Source organism: Mytilus trossulus, chromosome 4, assembly GCF_036588685.1.
Source record: "Mytilus trossulus isolate FHL-02 chromosome 4, PNRI_Mtr1.1.1.hap1, whole genome shotgun sequence".
In the NCBI taxonomy this organism is placed as follows: domain Eukaryota; kingdom Metazoa; phylum Mollusca; class Bivalvia; order Mytilida; family Mytilidae; genus Mytilus; species Mytilus trossulus.
This window is the reverse complement of record NC_086376.1, coordinates 9,049,867-9,069,649: the sequence shown is the minus strand read 5'-3', so window position 1 is coordinate 9,069,649 and position 19,783 is coordinate 9,049,867. Positions and strand designations below refer to the sequence as shown.

The 19,783-nt window shown below is 30.9% G+C and overlaps 1 protein-coding gene and 1 long non-coding RNA gene across 3 annotated transcripts; both read left to right on the top strand.

Annotated features, from left to right (window-relative positions):
* Positions 1–538: 538 nt before the first annotated feature.
* On the top strand, positions 539–16,630 carry LOC134714601 (flap endonuclease GEN homolog 1-like). 2 transcript variants are annotated; one of them, XM_063575976.1, is made up of 12 exons: positions 539–686; positions 2,110–2,405; positions 3,030–3,192; positions 5,259–5,348; positions 6,224–6,304; positions 7,392–7,582; positions 8,117–8,217; positions 9,379–9,551; positions 9,795–10,003; positions 10,675–10,736; positions 11,569–11,718; positions 12,615–16,630. In XM_063575976.1, exons 2-12 carry the CDS (start codon positions 2,245–2,247, stop codon positions 13,445–13,447), a joined length of 2,214 nt encoding a protein of 737 aa, XP_063432046.1. In that variant the 5' UTR covers positions 539–686; positions 2,110–2,244; the 3' UTR covers positions 13,448–16,630. The 2 variants fall into 2 exon arrangements, with proteins under 2 accessions (XP_063432046.1, XP_063432047.1); XM_063575977.1 differs by having other exon boundaries at positions 539–691.
* Positions 16,631–17,616: 986 nt separating this feature from the next.
* On the top strand, positions 17,617–18,870 carry LOC134714600 (uncharacterized). Its single transcript, XR_010106556.1, has 2 exons — positions 17,617–17,756; positions 18,445–18,870. It is a non-coding gene; the product is annotated as an uncharacterized LOC134714600 (long non-coding RNA).
* Positions 18,871–19,783: the final 913 nt, after the last annotated feature.

Genomic DNA, 19,783 nt, shown 5'->3' with positions numbered 1-19,783 from the left:
TTACTGTATTGAATTTTTCAGTAAGAGATATAATTATGTCAGAATGGCAGGTTTCATCGGTTAAGCTTGGCCTTAATTATTTTCATGGTTCATCTTCATTGGTGAATGTTAAGTTTGGGTCGTCTCTTATTTGAAATCTTAAAGAGCAATCTGAGACTACTATAGTAGTCTCGGTAGCAAGAGGTCAGCTTTATCTGGAAGGGTTGACTTGTAATTTGTATATGTATTTCTGACTTTTCAGTATCCCGCTTTGACCTTATTTTCATGGTTCATTGGTCAACGTGTGTGTTTGACAGAATTATCTAATCACACAAATTGTCCTACATCTTAAAAAATATATAGATTTTATCTGATACTTGAGGCAACATTATATCTTTATTTCAACATCAATATAATAGTGACGTCAATAGTCACTATAAAAGAAAAGAGTTAGGTTTGGCCTTGAACTTCTGCTCATGATTCAATAATCTATTCCGGAAAAAAACGTAGTTTTCCGTCTTGAATATTTTTACATAGTTTTCTTAACTTCCGGTATTATTTTTAGCTTCGAAAATGTAAACACACTTATACTAATACCTTTAGCAAGACACATTGTTGTATGTATAATGAGTATGTGGCTGCATTTCGGCGCAAAATAAGAAAACCATAGTTATGAATGGTCAAAACCAGTGTCCCTGTACTTTTGGGTAAGGTAAATTTATGATTTTGCTGTTGTTTCATAATACTATTAGAGGTTTAAAGTTTTGTGTTTTATGGGACGTTTGCTTTTATGTTCAAACACAATATGTCTTTGATAAGTTAGCAAATAATGATGGAAAAATAAGGCTCTGTGTTGAAGCCCATACATTGACCTGGATAATGGTCTACTTTTGTAAATTGTGACTTGGGTGGAGAGTTGTCTCATTGGCACTCATACATGTACCACATCTTCCTATATCTATATAGGCAGTGTCTGGGAGTACCCGCATGCAGGTATGAACAGTCAAATTACCGTTTGTAGGCAAGGTGTACCCACATCCTTTTTAACAATAAAATGCTATCGGATCGGGAATTAAACTTGAAATACATGTATAAATGGAAATTATCAATATTATGGAGATTTCATTTGAGAACCAGTGAAGAGCGATGAAATTGTATAAAATTAATCGACTGATAGTTTTGAATAAATTGTTCCAATTTTTCATGATAATTTTGAAATGTCTTCCCCACATGTATATTACACTCTTCTATTTTAAGAATAATTTTTTTTAAAACTGAGAAAAACTGTTCACTTACATATTTATATAAATAATTATAAAACTTCCTTATAGTTTTAATCAATTTATTCACTTATTGCGACAAATTCGGTATATATTTGATCATGTTTCACGTTTTATTCCCAACCTGATGCCATTTTATTAAATAAAAATTATAAAACTGGATGTGGGTACCTGTATACATAGCCTATGAATGGCAATTTGACTACTTGTACCAGACACTGCCATCTATATATGACCGTTTATAATACCGTTTATAATATATATTATGAATATTGACTTCTTCTATTCAAGTAAAAGATTTCTTAAAAGTTACTAACTTTTTTTTCTACATTTGAAAATGCCTGTACCAAGTCAGGAATATGTCAATTCTTGTCCATTCGTTTTTTATGCATTTTGTTATTTGATTTTGCCATATGATTATGGACTTTCCAAATTGATTTTCCTCTGAGTTCAGTATTTTTGTGATTTTACTTTTTTCTATACATGTACTTCAGGACCCATGCAAAAATAAAAGGTCATTAATTAACAAGTTATTGAAAAGTATTTTTTCTTTTGAAAAAAGATCATTTAAAAAAATGTGATTTCAAACTTTGAGAAAAAAGCATAGTCAAATTTTGGAAATGAGTTTAAGGTACATTTGTAAGAGCAAATTGGTAATTAGATTTATAAACAAAAGAACTGTTGATCATGTCATTTGTTTTAATAATATAAAATTATCTATAGGCTCATACCCTGTATTTGTGAATAGATTTTCCCGTAATAAACCAATCGTTACTGATTTTTTAAGAAAATACAAAAGAAGGGAATTAAAATAGCGCAACTTCAACGATTTCCTTTCTTATTATTTAAGGTACACATCTGCTTTCTGTTGATGTTTACAAGGAGAGCGACAACACTATGAAACTTGGTGACAGATGCATGTCAGAATGGTATACCTGTTCCTAGTTTTCATGACCAGACATTTATCCACTTGTGATGTGTAACAATGGGAGTTACAAAGCTATGGACATTGTTGATGGATTCTTGTCAGAATGATATAACTGTTTCCAGTTTACATGGTCAAACTATTGCAGTAGACTTAAGTTCCTGGATCTGTGAACTGAAGAGAATACAAATCGCACAAACAATACCAAATCTGTACCTCAAGTAATTATTGAAAATTCTTTTACATAATTCTGTTCCTTTAGTCACTAAGCTTAAACTCATGATGAAATACAATATTTGAAAAAAAAAATTTTAAACTAATAGTTTCAAATTTATTTTAAACCCACAATACAATATGTATATTTTGCTTTCATCAACTTTATATTCTTCACAAGTTTAATAAGTAAGATTTAAATAGGCAATAAAGAATCAAAGAATTCAAATAGAGAAAACTATCCAACAAATGGTCAAACAACACATTAAGTTGCTAATGCACGTAGCTCATAAGTTAATTATTCATGTTGTTTGGTAACAAGTTGAATATTTTTTGTCATTTGAATTTTTTGATTAATTATTCTATTTATTACATTGGCATTGGCAAATGGCATTTTTTTATGAAATTAAAGTAGAAAATGTAAAAAACTATATATTTTTCTATGCATTCTCAATTTGTTTAGATTCGTTATTGACAACGTCTTGACCAACACATATTGTTGGATGACATCAGAGGGGTGAAATAACCACTTTAATTTCACATGTGAAATTATCATTTTTTATTTCACTGGAAAATCAATATAATTCATTGCAACCAATGTACTATGTATTTATTGGCTTTTCTTTTTGCAGGAATTTGTATTACAGAACAACATATTTCATGAAGCAAGGCATCAAGCTGGTATTTGTTGAAGATGGAACAGCACCAGAAATAAAAAGGACAGCTTTGGCACAAAGAAACAAGAACAGAAACACAAATCTTGATAGGATAGGATTGAAAAATATATCTGAAAAAGTAAGATAAAAGTGACGATACCAGTTATTTTAAATAATAAAATGTACTCAGTCCAGAGCTGGGTCACTTAGGTGACCAAATAACTACAAATTATCTTACCTTAAGTATATGATTAAAAATGTTTTAAAGCAATCAGAAAGAGACACCAATATTTCAGGAAAAGCCTCATATACATTGGTATATATGTATCAGATATCAGAATGTGATTTCTAATTAGGGCTTCGCCTTTAGACGAGTCACCCTATAGTGATCAGTCTGTCTGTCCGTCCGTCCATCCGTCTGTCTGTCCGTAACACTTTAACTTTGTGTCCGCTCCATATCTAAAGAACCATTATGATTTCATACTTTATACTTAACATGTTTATTAACCCCCACCAGAGGGCGTGTCATGATGTATGTACAACTTCCTAGGTCAAAGGTCAAGGTAAACAAACTTTGGTTTCAGTTGACAACCCTGTGTCCTGTGGTGAAGATCGTGTCCGCTCTATTTCTTGAGAACAATTATGATTTCAAAGTTTATACTTGACATCCATTTTAACCAACACCAGAGGGTGTGTCATAATATATGTACAACTTCCTAGGTCAAAGGTCAAGGTCAAAAACTTTGGTTTCAGTTGACAACCCTGTGTCCTGTGGTGAAGATCGTGTCCGCTCCATATCTAGATAACCGTTATGATTTTATACTTAATACTTAATATGTTTATTAACCAACACCAGAGGGTATGTCATGATGTATGTACAACTTTTTAGGTCAAAGATCAAGGTCAAAAACTTTGGTTTCAGTTGACTTTAAATCTTGGCTTCCATCTCAATGGTATCTAGTTATTTCTATACTCACCCAGTCACATTATTTGCATAAAGACTGCACAATAAGTTCTGAACTTATAGTATCTAGAAACTATCCAATTATGATTTGACAATTCCTTAAGACTAATAAAAAATAATTCATTTGCAACTCTACTAAATATCTTCACTGTTTTGAATTATTTATAACCTGTTCTGTATACAATGTATATACTGTTTAATCTAAATGTTGCTCATTATATATGTAGCCATTAAAATAGCTAGAATCTGTCTGCTCTAAACGGCTCTTCTTCTAAATAAGGTTGTGATAAACAGAAACTTTCAATGAACTTCCATCAACACCTGGTTCTATATTAAAAAAGTTCACTACATGTATAACATAAGGCAACCTTTGACAATGTTTCTGACTTTGGTACAGGTGGGGCACAATTGCTGACGCTGTGTTCCACAGATCTACATGAAGTGTGTCCCAAGTCAGCAGTCTGTATTTCAATGGTTGTTGTTTGTTCATAACTGTCATGTATGTTTTGTTTTAAATTACAGGTTAGCTGTTAGTTTTTTCAATTGAATTGTCTTTTTTTTTGTTGGTGTGTGGCCATTAATATTTTTAGCTGACTACATATACATGTACATGTTCATAGTATGTTTTCTAATTGTTGAAAGTTGTCTATATGTGCTGACATCTATTTCATTTGAACTTGACAAGTGTATAGTTGTCTCATTGGCAATATATAAAAAGGAGATGTGGTATGATTGCCAATGAGACAACTATCCTCAAATGACCAAAATGGCACAAACATTAACAACTATAGGTCACCGTACGGCCTTCAACAATGAGCAAAACCAATACCGCATAGTCAGCTATAACAGGCCCTGATAAGACAATGTAAAACAATTCAAACAAGAAAACTAACGGCCTTATTTATGTAAAAAAATGAACGAAAAACAAATATGTATCACATAAACAAACGACAACCACTGAATTACAGGCTCCTGACTTGGGACAGGCACATACATAAATATTGTGGTGGGTTAAACATGTTAGCGGGATCCCAACCCTCCCCCTAACCTGGGACAGTGGTATAACAATACAACATAAGAATGAACTATAAAAATCAGTTGAAAAAGGCTTAACTCATCAGATAGACAAAAATTACAAGTGGCATACCACATTTCTTTATTATATATTAAACTAGATTTTTGAGGTCTTAACACTACCTCTATTTCATGATATCAGTTGTGTGTATATTTTATATTTTCAGTGCAGGGAGTTGTTAAACAACCTTGGGTTACCATGTATACAGAGTTTAGGAGAAGCTGAGGCCTTTTGTGCTCAACTTAATTATGCTGGAGTAAGTAGTTATGTAGACCGTTGGTTTTCCCGTTTGAATGGTTTTACACTAGTAATTTTGGGGCCCTTTATAGCTTGTTGTTCGGTGTGAGCCAAGGCTCCGTGTTGAAGGCCGTACTTTAACCTATAATGGTTTAATTTTTAAATTGTTTTTTGGATGGAGAGTTGTCTCATTGGCACTCACACCACATCTTCCTATATCTATGTAAATACTGTGTTTGCTACTTTTACCTTATGCATTCAACTGATTTTAAAATTAAAAGATAATAAGTTTCTTGTTGCAATTGTTGGCAATCATTTTCTTCTTCATCTTCCAATTACCTAGCAATAGTCATGCATTTCACGCATGTTATTGGTATATTGCAGTTTATAAATCATGTAATCCTATTTAAAGAAAGGGCTGAATATAAACTTGACAGATATATAAAAAAGGTGAATTTATTTAGCTGACCGTACAAGGGCTGTATAGCAAGGCAAGGTCATTAAAACTTTCATTTCTTGACAGCTCTTGATCATCTTTTATCAGGTAGGGCAAATTGCTCAAGTTGACAAAAGGGGGATAACTCAATTGAATTCTTGAAGTAATATAACACACTGATTATATTTTTGTATCAATATATAAGAAGAAATAAATTGTAGCAAACAATTGTACACAAATTATTTTTGAACAAATTTTATAATTTGATACATGTACAACACCAGTGAAATTATATTTGTATTTGAAATTTAACAATGTTCCAGAATCATACAGCTTAAGTACACTAGAAATAGATAACTATACATTGTTGAAAATAAAGAATAATCAAGACTGATTAAATACAGCAGAATAAGCATATCTTAACATTGTTGTCTTGATTACGATCTGTGATTTTGTAGGTAGTAGATGGTGTATTGACATCTGATGGAGATGCCCTGTTATATGGTGCTAAAAAGGTTTATAGAAACTTTAAAATGGATGTAAGTGTTTTACCACTGTAACATTATGCAAATTTACATCATCTTTCAATTCTTTGATCAAAGATGTACAAGTTTGTAGATAACAGTGAATTTCATCACCTTTTCATATTGCTAAAAATTACAAAGGAGTAGGTTCAGTAAGACCCCTTTTTGGCCCCAAATTATAGCAGTTTTAGAAAATTGTGAAAATGTAATCTTTAAGCTACATGTATATTTTGGCAAGTAAAAGTGCTTCTGCTACATAAATATGAGCAGTTTTTGACAATGCAATGCACAAATATCGCGTTCTAGCATCATTAAGTCATGTTAAATTACTGAAATTTTAGCATTTTGGTTAATTTTTAGACGGTTTCTTCTTAAAATGAAAGTGGCCGCATTCAATTTCATTCATAATATTGAAATGTACGTTGTATTTGATGATAATACAAAATATATATAAAGGTTGAAGATGAACACGGATGCGGCCACTTTCATATTTGACAAAAAACATCTGAAAAGTGACGTTTTTTGGCATATTTGATAGATTTTTCATGTGTAAGCTTGAATCAGAGCCTTTTTAATGACTAAATCAGTTAAAATCTTTCACATAAACTAATCGATTCAATTGAAATAGACACTTAAGTGCCTAAAAACTTTTGTTAGAACCTGAAATTTGAGGCCAAAATCGGCCATTACCCAACCTACTCCTTTTTTTCTTTTGAAATAAAAATGTTTTAGACATAGATAAAAGGAGAAGTAAAACAGCCTACAGATAAAAGACAAGTAACTTTCAAAAAACACCATACTGGTTGAAGTGTTTCTTGATTAAAATTATTCATATATATATTACTTAGCAGGTGTAAATTTTTCCCATCTCTATCTATTTATAATTAAGATATTTCATTTACTTATATATAATTCCCTGAGACCTAGAGAAAAAGTGCATAGTGAATAGCTAAATGAATTTATTTATAATATTTCAAATAGATATCATCATTGGTTTTTGGATTAAAGTATCCAAATTTGATGTGTTTGTGGACTTCAGCTGTATATAATCCTTTACAAAACATGAAAGATTTTCTTGATTTTGAATTTATTGTATTTTTAGGTTGGGACTGTAGATTGTTGTGATATGGTTGAAGTAGAAAAGAAGTTAAACATTGAAAGAAGAGGTCTAATTACCATGGCAATGTTATCTGGATGTGATTATGATAAAGATGGTGTACAAAGTGTTGGTGTACAGAAAGCCTATGAATTTATTCAACTCTGTACACAGTTAGGTGTTGATCCACTGACCAGGTACATCCTAAATACATGACAATGAAAAAAGATAATTACACAGGTGAAGGGCAAAGAAGAATAAAAAAAACCCCTGAAATACGAATATTCTAACTGAAGTTTTATTTCTGTTTATTTTGGTGCATACCGTGTAATGAAAGTGCCAAATTAAATGCATCAATATTATTAAACCACAATTTAAAATGCAAGCATTTTTATAATCCATTGCCAATATCATATTTTTAGTGAACAATTATAAGTTACAAAATATTAAAATTATCCACAATGAATGAAAATGTCATGTATGTAATGTGTTTAACTTGGCCTGAACCTGTCCCAAGTCAGGCGAGTGTAGTTCAGTGATTGTCCTTAGTGGCTGCCTGTCATTTGTTTTTATGACTCAGCTGGGGCAGAAGGGCATAAATTATTAACCTTGTCCATTCATGCATCTGTCTTTCGGTATCATCTGTCTGTACGTCACAAAATTAGTCACTTTCACCATTCATAAGTTATTTTATATATGTGCAGATGGTTTAGTATATTTATTAACTATAGGATCATGACTTGGAGAACAAACAGTGAACTGAAGACTTTACAGAAAGTAAGAGAAAGTCCACAGAAGAAACCATCACATTGTAATGTGTGTAAACATTTAGGTAGGATTTAAAAAAGTTATGAAGATAAGTGAAGCATGTCACTATTCTAGAGGAAATTTTTGTTTTCTTGATTGTTTTGAAAAGTACATTATAGAAAAACAAAGGATATGGGGTATCCATCCATGATGAAAAATTAATACATGCACAACAAAAAAACATGCAAAAAGAAAAGGAACAGCATATTTATTGCTGCTTTTCATCTCAAAGTCACAGTGGGGCCTTTAACATGGTCCAGAAAAAACTTTCACCTCACTTCAATTTTATGATGGCCACTAGCACTGGCTTGATAGATTTCTTTGTAAAAAACATGTGGATAGACTTTGTAAGATGTATCTCTCCCTAAACATGCCTGGTAAAAAGAGAACATACATATGCTGAAAAGTAGTATGTATTTAAAACAAAATAGATTCTATGCACAGGTGTAAGTCTTAAAATATGTAGCATATGATTAAGAAATTAAGGTATCAGATGAAAGATGCCTATAAGACACCCAATCTTCAAGACATGTGACTGTCATGTATTTTTTTGGCCGTTTTAATTACAAACCAGCAAGTTAAAATTAACATGGTTCTTATATAAAACGGTTGTTCAAAATCTTATTATTCAATATTTTATTGACAATTTTTTGTATACATCCTTGTGAAGATGAAAACAGCTTTAATTTTTTATATTTTATGATAAATTTTGAAAACAGCATTTTATTTCAGAAAAAAATAATGTATTTTATACAAACCAGGTGCCAATCGGAAATTTATCAGAACTTCAATACATCCCGGGAGCTGATATTGATGTCAATATAAAAATAAGGAGATAGGGTTGATTGCCAATGAGAGGAGTATCTACTCAAAGTTCAAAAGTCTAGTCATATATTCTATTTTGTCATATGAGGTGCCGTAGAACAGTGTATATAGGTCAGGGTGTAGAAGACTTCTCTATTTTAAAAATTACCTCACAGAGTTACTGCTCTTCTGAGTTGCAGTAACATTAATATTAGTTGAAGTGGTGGATATGTTAGTTGCTTATAATAATATGGACCTTCAATTGTAGTTGATTTTAATTAACACTGTATATTTTGAGAATTTTACAACTATGATAACAAGTTTTAACAAAAGATATTTTTGTATGTCACCCATATTAACATTTTGCTCTGCAATTTAACAGGAAGTAAGCCAGACCACTTTAAGAATGGTTGTGTACCATGTGACACAGAACAATCATGTGACCAAGATAATCAAGTCAGCTGTACATGTGATAGTTGTACTGTTGATCTCCATAAGTTTGAATTGAATACTAGAGAAAAAGCCTTGAGAGATCCTGGTTTTCCTAATCAAATGGTAGGTACATTTAAACAGTTATACACTCTTTCCTTGTCTTTTACATAGATATAAGAAGACAAAATTTAAATCTTTATATTTTTATGTAAATGTATTTTTACCAATACACGAATAACCTTAATGGCCTTCATGATTCATATGACAAATTCACCTTTAATCATATAGCATAAGTAAACAAACAGATTTCACTTCTTTGATTTAGATTTAGTTTTAAGAAAAAAAAATCTTAAAATTTTCTTACAGATAGTTGATGAATTTCTGCAGTCTACAAACGAAATGCCTTTATCTCACCTGGAATGGAAACCAGTCAAAGTATCTAGTCTAAAATTCTTCCTCCAAAACCACATACGATGGACAAATGTAGAATTCTTTAATAAAATATCTGAACTTCTGGTAATTTTACAAGTCAATGGTATGGAATGGACAGTATCAGAAAAACTTACACCTGTAAGGTAAATGTATGAGTCAGCAGATACTTTTTTATTCTCTTCTGATGAGTTAAAAAAAGTTTTTACAGAAAGTTAAGAAATGTATCAAGCATTTTTTTTTATATTGCATAAGAGATTATTTGGTATGTAAAAAGAGTAATTAGAAACCTGCAGAAAAAAAAGAAATCAGTGATATAGTTAAATAAAAAGTATTCTATACAGTAGGACATTTCTTAACTTAAACCTGCATAGAACACACTGCATATAACACACTATTAATATGTTTGATTAATCAAATACATGAAGCCTGTGTTAAACAGAATCTTCAAAACTTTAAGGTTTGGTTGTCACCTGATTTTCCTGTAATCTTTTGATAGAAGAAAAAATAACAAGATGCATAAATACAATTTTATACCTTGTAGTTAGGACATATAGAATAGAGCAGCTTATTTAAGTTTTCATAAGAGGTATGTTTTGTTTCCAATGATCCCTGATAATCCTTCATCAATACTTCACTGTTACCATCTCCTTACACAGTATAAACAAATGCTGAAACAGTTCAAAGGGAAACGAAATAGTCATGATGGAATGTATATGATAAGTTGCAGTCCTGCCTTGTTACACAGTTCTTATAAAGTAAGGGGATTCAATGCTTTAAAACATATCAGTTTATTTTTTTCATCTTTTTTTTACAGAATTGTGAGAAAGAGTACATTGAAAAAGACTCCTTCTGTTATTGTTGAGTGGACAAAACTAAGTATGCATGGCTGTCTTTGTTTATTATAACTTTACAATAATCATCAATATAAGTATATTTTTGGGGGCAACTTTATGTAATTTGGAAAGAATAATCCTTAAGTTGTAAAATCATGATGAATTAACTGGATATAAATCTAAGATTCTCTCTCTTTCTCAAATGGTATTGTCATTTTGACAATAGAACTAATTAAATGAATATTTAATCTATTTATCATAATGTCACAGCATAATGGGTTATCAATTGTTATTTCTTTTTATATTTAAGTATGAAATAGGAATTTGAACGGTAATTTTTTTTAGTGTCTGCTTAATTTGAAAATATGTCTAAACCCTGGTTAATTTGATATTTGGTATAACAAGACACTCTTCTTATATTTAAAATAACAGGTTGATTTCTAGGTATAGACAATGGAGATGTGGTGTGATTTCCAATGAAACAAAATGCTTTTATTTTTATTTTACTGTTGTATATTGTTGTCTCATTTATGCATAACTGTCATATATGTTAATTCATATTTAATTGATTTCTTTCTAAGAAGCAGGCAATAGATATGATTAGAGAAACTTTCAATCTCATCAGTGTTGTTATGATATACTATCATTCAATAGAAATTTATGTAGAACATATATATATATAGAAGTTTAAAACATCATACATATTTATCATTTAATTTCTTGTTATTTGGTTTAAATAGCACCACATCATCAAAACTGCATGGTCAGATTGGTCATATGTTGTTAGGTATTGTTCATTTTATAACAAAATGACTGATTCTTGAAAACTTGTTCTAGAGCTTTCATCAAAACCATTATGTTTATGTATCCAACAGGCAATGATACTGTTACAGAGAATTCTCAGGTTATAACAGTATCTGAAGAAAACTTTTCAAGACACTATCCCAGTATGTTACAAGAATTTAACAGGAGAAAAGAAGAAGAAAAGACACAAAAACTTGAAGAAAAGAATGTCAATAAAAAAGGTTTGATACAGTTTTGTTTTTTAAACCATTACATTAAATTGACAATGATAACATGTGAAATGGGGGTCAATCTTCAAAATAAATACAACAACAAGAAAAATGTACAAATACAGTAATTGATATGATGCTTGTACCTTGCGTAAGAAACCTTTCATAACAATTGGAAATAATTATATTGACTTCAACGTAGTGTTATATTACTGTCTTCAATTCTGATACAACATATAAATATATCTGAAGGGGAATAACTCAATGTTATTTAAAAAATATAAGATCTGGTTTCCCCTCAAATGGTAATTTAAATAATTAAATTAGAAATTATACATATTTTGATAAATTCCTAGGGTCTGTACTTTCCTTTCATTTTATGTTAAGGTCAGCTTGTCAGCTTGTCAGCTGTTCAGCTTGTCAACTTGTCCGCAAGAAATTATGGGATAGGTATAAGATCATAGATAGGAAACAGCTTGATGACAGCATAGGTGTTATCAGAGAAACATCTATAAATAATTTTGATTGTATGGTCAGTTGTCGTTTGAGCATTGCACTATTAGCTTTCATACTTTTACTTGTGGAAAATCAATTCAAGAAAATTACTTCTCATTTTCTTGAAAGTAGCTATATTAATTTTTGATGTAAATCAAAACTGGACTTTAAACCCGTTTTTTTTGGACATTTTGAAATTTCTACATATTAAAGTTGATGTTCGCAACAAGGATATTGTTATTTGTACTTGCTTTAAAATGTTCATGCTACCAGGAAATCTAAATTTTTTGACTATCAAAACTAAGGGGTTATTTCTCATTCGTTTGACAGACCTCCTCTGATGGCATATAATCTTGTTACATGCATATGACTATAACAATTCTCACAATAACATGATTTGCATTTTATTTTAGGAAAGAAGAGAAAAGATACCAAAAGTAATAAGGGACAGAGATCTATTACAGACTGTTTTGCTATCACTAAAAAAGCTAGGAGGTCACCAACCCCTCCAGTTAAACATACTGAAAGTTCTTCAGAGGAAGATATTGACCATATAACTATCACCAAACCAAAGAATGCTAAGAGGTCACCAACCCCTCCAGTTAAACATACTGGAAGTTCTTCAGAGGAAGATATTGACCATATAACTATCACCAAACCAAAGAATGCTAAGAGGTCACCAACCCCTCCAGTTAAACATACTGGAAGTTCTTCAGAGGAAGATATTGACCATATAACTTTCACCAAACCAAAGAATGCTAAGAGGTCACCAACCCCTCCAGTTAAACATACTGGAAGTTCTTCAGAGGAAGATATTGACCATATAACTATCACCAAACCAAAGAATGCTAAGAGGTCACCAACTCCACCAATGAAAAACACTGAAAGTTCTTCACAGGAAGATATTGACCATATAACTATCACCAGACCAAAAAAGACTATATCTGCTATAGCTTTCAGTAAACATGCTAGCAGTTCTAATCAAATATATGATGATGACCATACTGCTTTCACCAAAAAGGATAGATCTTCTCCATTTAAACATGCTAGCAGTTGTAAACAAATGTTTGACATTGAACATACAAGTTTCACCAAAAAGCCTACATCGTCTCCATTTAAACATGCTAGCAGTTGTAAACAAATGTTTGACTTTGAACATACAAGTTTCACTAAGAAGGCTATATCTTCTCCATCCAAACATTCTGGTAGTTCTTCAAAGGACTGTGATGTTATTGTTATTGATTAATTAGTGATATTTATAGTGATTTTTAAGTTTAAGTAGTAAATGAAAGTTAGTGATAGAGAGAAAGAGATATGTTTATGTTTGTAGTTAAGTATATTGTTGCTAGATTTCTTTTTTTACAGACATGTGACTTTTCACATATTTGTTATCTGATGCAATCTTTTTTCACTGGTGTTAATCAAAGAATTTTAATGTTTTTTACATTGTTTACGTGAACACAAAACCAGCGTTAAACAATTTATTTTTTGTAAAACCAAAAAGATCAAAATTGTTTTGTGATATTGTGCATGTCTATATTTTAGTGAAAAAAGTATTAGTTTGTTAGCATTACATGTTTTTTTTAAACAGATTTTTAACATCTATATAGCATTGTTAAAACTATAAAATTTTTAATATTTTTAACATCAGCTTTTTAAAAATAAAAATTTCATTGATTGCATTTATTTTTCTTTGAACAATATTTTTCAACTGCACGATGTCAACTAGTATCATGGCTTGGTTATGACTATTCTGACGCAAATCAGTAAAAGGCTTTATACAACAATATTTTGCCCTACTCCTTTGAAGTTTTTTTCTTGCAATAATTTAAGAAATAACTGATATTTTTTTTTTATTTATCTGGGTCCTGTACTGCAATTCATTCAATAAAAATTTCCCCAGAAAGTAAGAATAAATATTGGCAACTCTGATCTCATCAAAAGTGAAAACTGCATAGTCATCTTTAGGAAATAGTGGTTGAATACACAACAGTGTAGATTCCCAACATCTGTGCATGTTCATGAATATGGAATTAAAATGAAGTAAATATAATGTCTGATAAAGTATATTTATCATTTTTGCATGTGTTTTACCTCTATGCATTAGGATTTACAAACAAATTGACAAAGGCCTTTGCTATATACTAACCAATGTTTTTTGTATGTATCTAGAATGGTGATGTACATCATTCTACAATTGAAAAGTCTTTATCCATATTTTTTATGCATTTTAATGTTTTTGTACTGATTTTTTTAAAACATTTTGATAGTGTGAATTTTTCTCTTATTTTTATTTTTACAGCAATAAAGATAAGATCTGACCACTGATTATTATTATAGTATTTGATATTGTTGATATTATAAGAAGTATTAATGTTTGTTAAAGTTATGTTATCTTAACATATATGTAATACTAGTTCTTATTTGTTATGCTTATTTGTGACAATCTTCTATAAATGCTTATACGTATACACTTTTATATCCCATATTTTTAATGTTTTGTGTCTGCTAAAAATCAAATCCAAACATCTGTGATCATACAAGAATAATGAATATTTTTTTCAAAATGTTTGGGCCTTTTTGAAGCATAATATTTCTGTATAATACAAGGGTAATGAATAACTTTTCAGAATAATTTTGGCCTTTTTAAAGCTTAACATTTGGGTATAAAACAAGGGAAATGAATATTTTTCAGAATAATTTTGGTCCCTTTATTAGATTAATATTTGGGTATTATACAATCTTAACCCATTTTTTGTCCAGAATATTTTGGCCTATTTTAAACTTGATATTTGGGTATGAAACAAGGGTAATGACTGTTTTTTGCTGGAATATTTTTGGCCTGTTTTATCTTGATATTTGGTTATGATACAAGGGTAATGATTATATTTTCAGACTACCTTGCTCGTTTTTGAATCCTTGTTTTTTTGTAAGTTCTGAAAAAGGTGCTGTTTTAATGAATGTGAAATATTAAAAATGTTTCTTTAGCTTAAAGGGGCACTAGCTGTCAAATTTCTTTGACTCAAATTCTCATATTTGATTTATAACCATGCTAAACATTTATTCAAATTATAAAAGTCTTAATAAACAATTTACAGGGCATAGGCCTCGAAAATATGTAGCTTCCTTTTGTGTATTTTATCTCGAAGCCATCTTAATATCTATCGAGTTGACCTCCAAAGACCTCCAATTGTCATTTAAGCGAATAAACATAAATATAGATATACAATATATGTATGTTGTCGGAAAATATCAAATTTATTTGTATGAGCTTTAGAAACAGGACGAAAAGCGTGGCTCTGCCATGCTTTTCTCCTGTTTCGTAGCGAGTACAAATAAATTTGATATTTTCCAACAATGTACATATATTGTTTTTATCTTGAAATTTACACCCAACACTTAAAACTTTCCATGTCAAATGTAAATTTCAATGAAATTGACAGTTTAAATGCTGACCACGGAGAGGACCCCAAAAATGAACTGGTTTGCAAAATGAAAAATCCCGTGCTCAACTTGGAGGCAGGATAACAGGAGACTTTATTTGTACCTGTTATTTGTACAATATTTGTACCTGTTATTTGTACAATAGACAGCTAATTGCAGGATACATATAAATAGAAAGAGAACTTGTGCAATTGGATTTTTCTGGGTCTGTTTAATTTCGTATTATAGATGGAAAATATATGTAAATCATTGGTTTTTCCTGTATAAGAAAGATTTTTTGTCAATCTTATTAGTCAATAAAATTTAACTTTCAATGTTGACTTTCTTTTCCTTTAAAAATCTGAGCATGCAAAATTCATGCGTTATCTCTCTATCTAAGGGGTTAAATTGAAGTTCACATGAATATTGATTCAATGAGGTCTAACTATTGACTTGCAAGTGAATAATTCATCATCAATGTTTTTAGCTTAATTTGACAAAATTGAACCATGCTGACTGCTAAAAGCAAATTATTATTTCACTATTTAATGTTAATTTATGATTGAACCAGAAAAATCATACTTTAAATGTTTTATATAACTGGCAGCTAGTGCCCCTTTAATGCATCACATCTATCATATAGCCTGTCTTTTGTTTTCTCCATCAGAGACCATATGACATTAACATTAACAATTAAAGGTCACACTGTACATCCTTCCACCAATGAGCAAAACCTGTACCCATAGTTAGATATAAATGGCCCTGAAATTCTTAAGCAGGAAATTGGATTATCAACATATCTTGACTCATTCACATACACATTTTTTTCAAAGTAAGGAACAATGTAAATATACATTAAGTTAAGTCTGCCAATTGATATTTTATCATATGTTTTTCTATGTTGTGATGTTATGCTATTGTTTCAGAAAAAGGGAGAAGGTTTGGATCCATTAAAACATTTAATCCCGCTGCAAATGTTTGCATGTTTAATGTTATATTTGTAATTCTCATCAGATTTTGTCAAATGTGTTGACGTCTTCTTATTATATATTTAGGTATGATGTATAGAAAAATTAATCACCTCCTCTTTATTAATTATATTAAATTTTGTACGATTATTTACGTTTGAAGTTGGATTCATAACAAACTGGACATATATATATATATTACAGTTAATTGCTATTAATAAGTATTGCAATATGCATTTTGTTTAAATGAATTATCAGTATTTAGTTCTAAATCAATCCTAATTCTATCTCATTTTTGCATGATAGTTTTTAAAGGCAGTGCTTTAAGGCCTGACTTTTAAGTCATGAGGTTCATCTTTTCATACGCAATCCATGCTGGGGGTCTTTTGGCCAGAAATAGATCCGGAAATGTTCGAATTTCTCCTCTTCTTTTTATGGTATGATATGGTTTTTGTTTCTTTCATTTACATTGGGGACTAAAGAAACGATCAGTGTATTGTTCGTTTTATAGAACTTGTTATAAGTGTGTATTTTGCATTATAAGCAGTCAACCTGACTACAAACTATCAATAGTTGTATATTCCGTGTGGAAAGAGGTCGGGTCAATTTCAAGTGTTATCTGACATCTAAAGATTCTTTAATTAGTTCAGACGTTGATATAACAATGAAAAGTCGACTGAACATGATTAATATTGCATCTTCTATAATTCAAAGCGGAATTCGGTTTATGAACGAGAAACCGTAAAGCGTTTTCAATTTCGGTATTAGTTATGCATGTTATCTACGTATTATCCTGGTTCCCGGTACTACGTTCCGGGTATTAGCTATTTGATATATTTGATGTGTAACATTACAATCGGGTACCAGCCAATCTACGTGTGTATGTGTACATGATTTACCGCCATAATGACCGACTTAAAAAATAGTCCATAAACGTTCCGTATAATGATATGCAAATTCATAATTAATCGTAACTTTTTTTTATCTTTGTATAATTAATATAACAAAATGGATTCCTCAAAATTGAAAATAGCATTATTTTACGAGGATTTCTCATATTTTTTTCACTTCCGGGCGCAGTAATACGTATGTTTTGAAGAAGCTCGAAGAATTTGACAAAGTGAATTGAGAAGGAAACGGATAGATATACGTTCTTGCTATCAGGTAAAACAATTTAAATGTACAGAACAAACACATTTACTTCACACAAATAGTACAGGCTTAAGCTTTTTATTGTCTAGCTTATACACGACTGTAGTCAAGTGTTTAAACGACGGCGGTGACCTACAAGGTACGGGTCATAATGGGTCAAGTCTAAATATGTAAACACATATCCACGTGCTATTAGGTAAAACGCATCGTAATGCAATATCTACAATTTTTCCTCCTTTATACATCGTTTAACCAGATATATTTCTCCTTTTTACATCGTTTAACCAGATTTATTTCTCTTTCAAATACACTTAAACACGGGTTGTATGTACGTATCTTTTCTAGTGTTTTCTTGTTGTTATTAAAGTTCATTTGTTGATGTTTAGAAATTTTTGAACGACTGAACACAGGAGTGAATGAATGCAACAATTATATATACTGAAGACTTGGGCTGTACCATGATAGTGTACGTATATCATACTGATAATCATTCTAGCAGTAATTATGTTAATTTAGGATGTAATGTCTAATGACAGGAATTCATGAGCTATGCCTCAGGCTTTCTGAAAAAATATCAATGACAATGTAAACAGGAACAAAACATTGACACGAATGATGCTCTCTTCTATGTTATATAGTTATTTAGGTATATGTGTTGCACAAGTTTCAATTAAACTTAAGTTATAAAACTTTTTTTCAGGGCACAAACCCACTTTAAAGAGACTTGTCTACTGCCATACCCATCCTATTTTCATGCACCATTTGCAAGCAAGAGACTGAATGGTTTGCAAAATTAAAAATCAGGACGGTGTCCAATTAAAACAAAAGAACTAAACTGGATGAATATTGTAGGAGAAATCTAGACATGCTAGAGGAAAGTTTTGATTTGTGAAATTGGTTTTCCTGAAAAGTCATTCATCCTAGCCTGCAGAAAGGAACTATAACTGTCCACCACCAACTGACGAGCTAATGTTGAGCTTCACATATGGAATTACTCAAATACCATCAATGTCTATGTTTTCAGCACAAATTTCACAATTTATGACACAGCTGTGCTTTTTTTTATACCGTTAAAGAGTTGTATACCAAATTTTATTTTTTTATCAATAAATATATATTATATTAATTGTTTCATCTAAGAACAAAGTCTTGTATTTTGCCAAAAGATGCATACTAGTGAATGAAAGTGGTGCAGTTCATTTTGCTTTGGTATATAGAATTGAATTACAATTGTTCATGTTATTGGAATGCATATAAAAATAAGGAGATGTGGTACAATGTATATGACATTAAGTGAGTTTATCAAGCAAAAGTGAATAAGAAATATGTATAAGCAGTTACAGGTACTACTGTACAATCTCAAACAAGGAGAAAAACTCATACCGTAAAGAGAATTTCATATTTACAAGTAAGTTTTGTTTTTGCGTTGAATAATTTTCTTCTATTGTTTTAATTGCAAATATGGGAAGTGGTTAAAATGCTAATGAGACAGCTGTTATGGCCACAGAGCCTTAATTGAAAACTTCTTTTTCATTCATACCGGTAGATTTTGCCTGGAGAAAGAAACATATCTGCCAACTTTTCAAAATGCACATAGGGGTTTTACGTGAAAGATGGTTCATATAGTCATACAAAACCTTCAAGGGGGCCTTCAAATGGAAGCAGGACAAGTCGCCCCACTGGCTAATCGGCCCACTTTTTAAAAAAACACCACAAACTGATTTATCAAATCACCCCACATGTGAAATTGGTTAAATCATGTTTAATATTACTCCTGCCAACTCGCCCCACATGTGAAATTGGTTAAATCATTTTAAATCAGGGTTCTCACTAAGGTTTTTTGAAGGCGAGTCCAGGGACTCGTCATTTTTGGCCACGGTGAGTCATGGTAACTGTGTTCAGTTTATACAAAATATTTCAATATTGATGTATTTGTGGACTCACCAGTTTTGAAAATGGTGAGTCCAGACAGATTTTGTTGAGTCCAGGACTCATGGACTCGCCTTAGCGAGAACCCTGTTTAATATTACTCCTGCCAA

Bases quoted from the DNA above. Each gene is read 5' to 3' on its own strand.
- LOC134714601 (XM_063575976.1), top strand. From the start codon at position 2,245: ATGGGAGTTACAAAGCTATGGACATTGTTGATGGATTCTTGTCAGAAT. The intron at 6,305-7,391 runs GTAAGTGTTTTA...TTGTATTTTTAG, and splicing joins ATAGAAACTTTAAAATGGAT to GTTGGGACTGTAGATTGTTG. The intron at 10,004-10,674 runs GTAAATGTATGA...TTTTTTTTACAG, and splicing joins GAAAAACTTACACCTGTAAG to AATTGTGAGAAAGAGTACAT.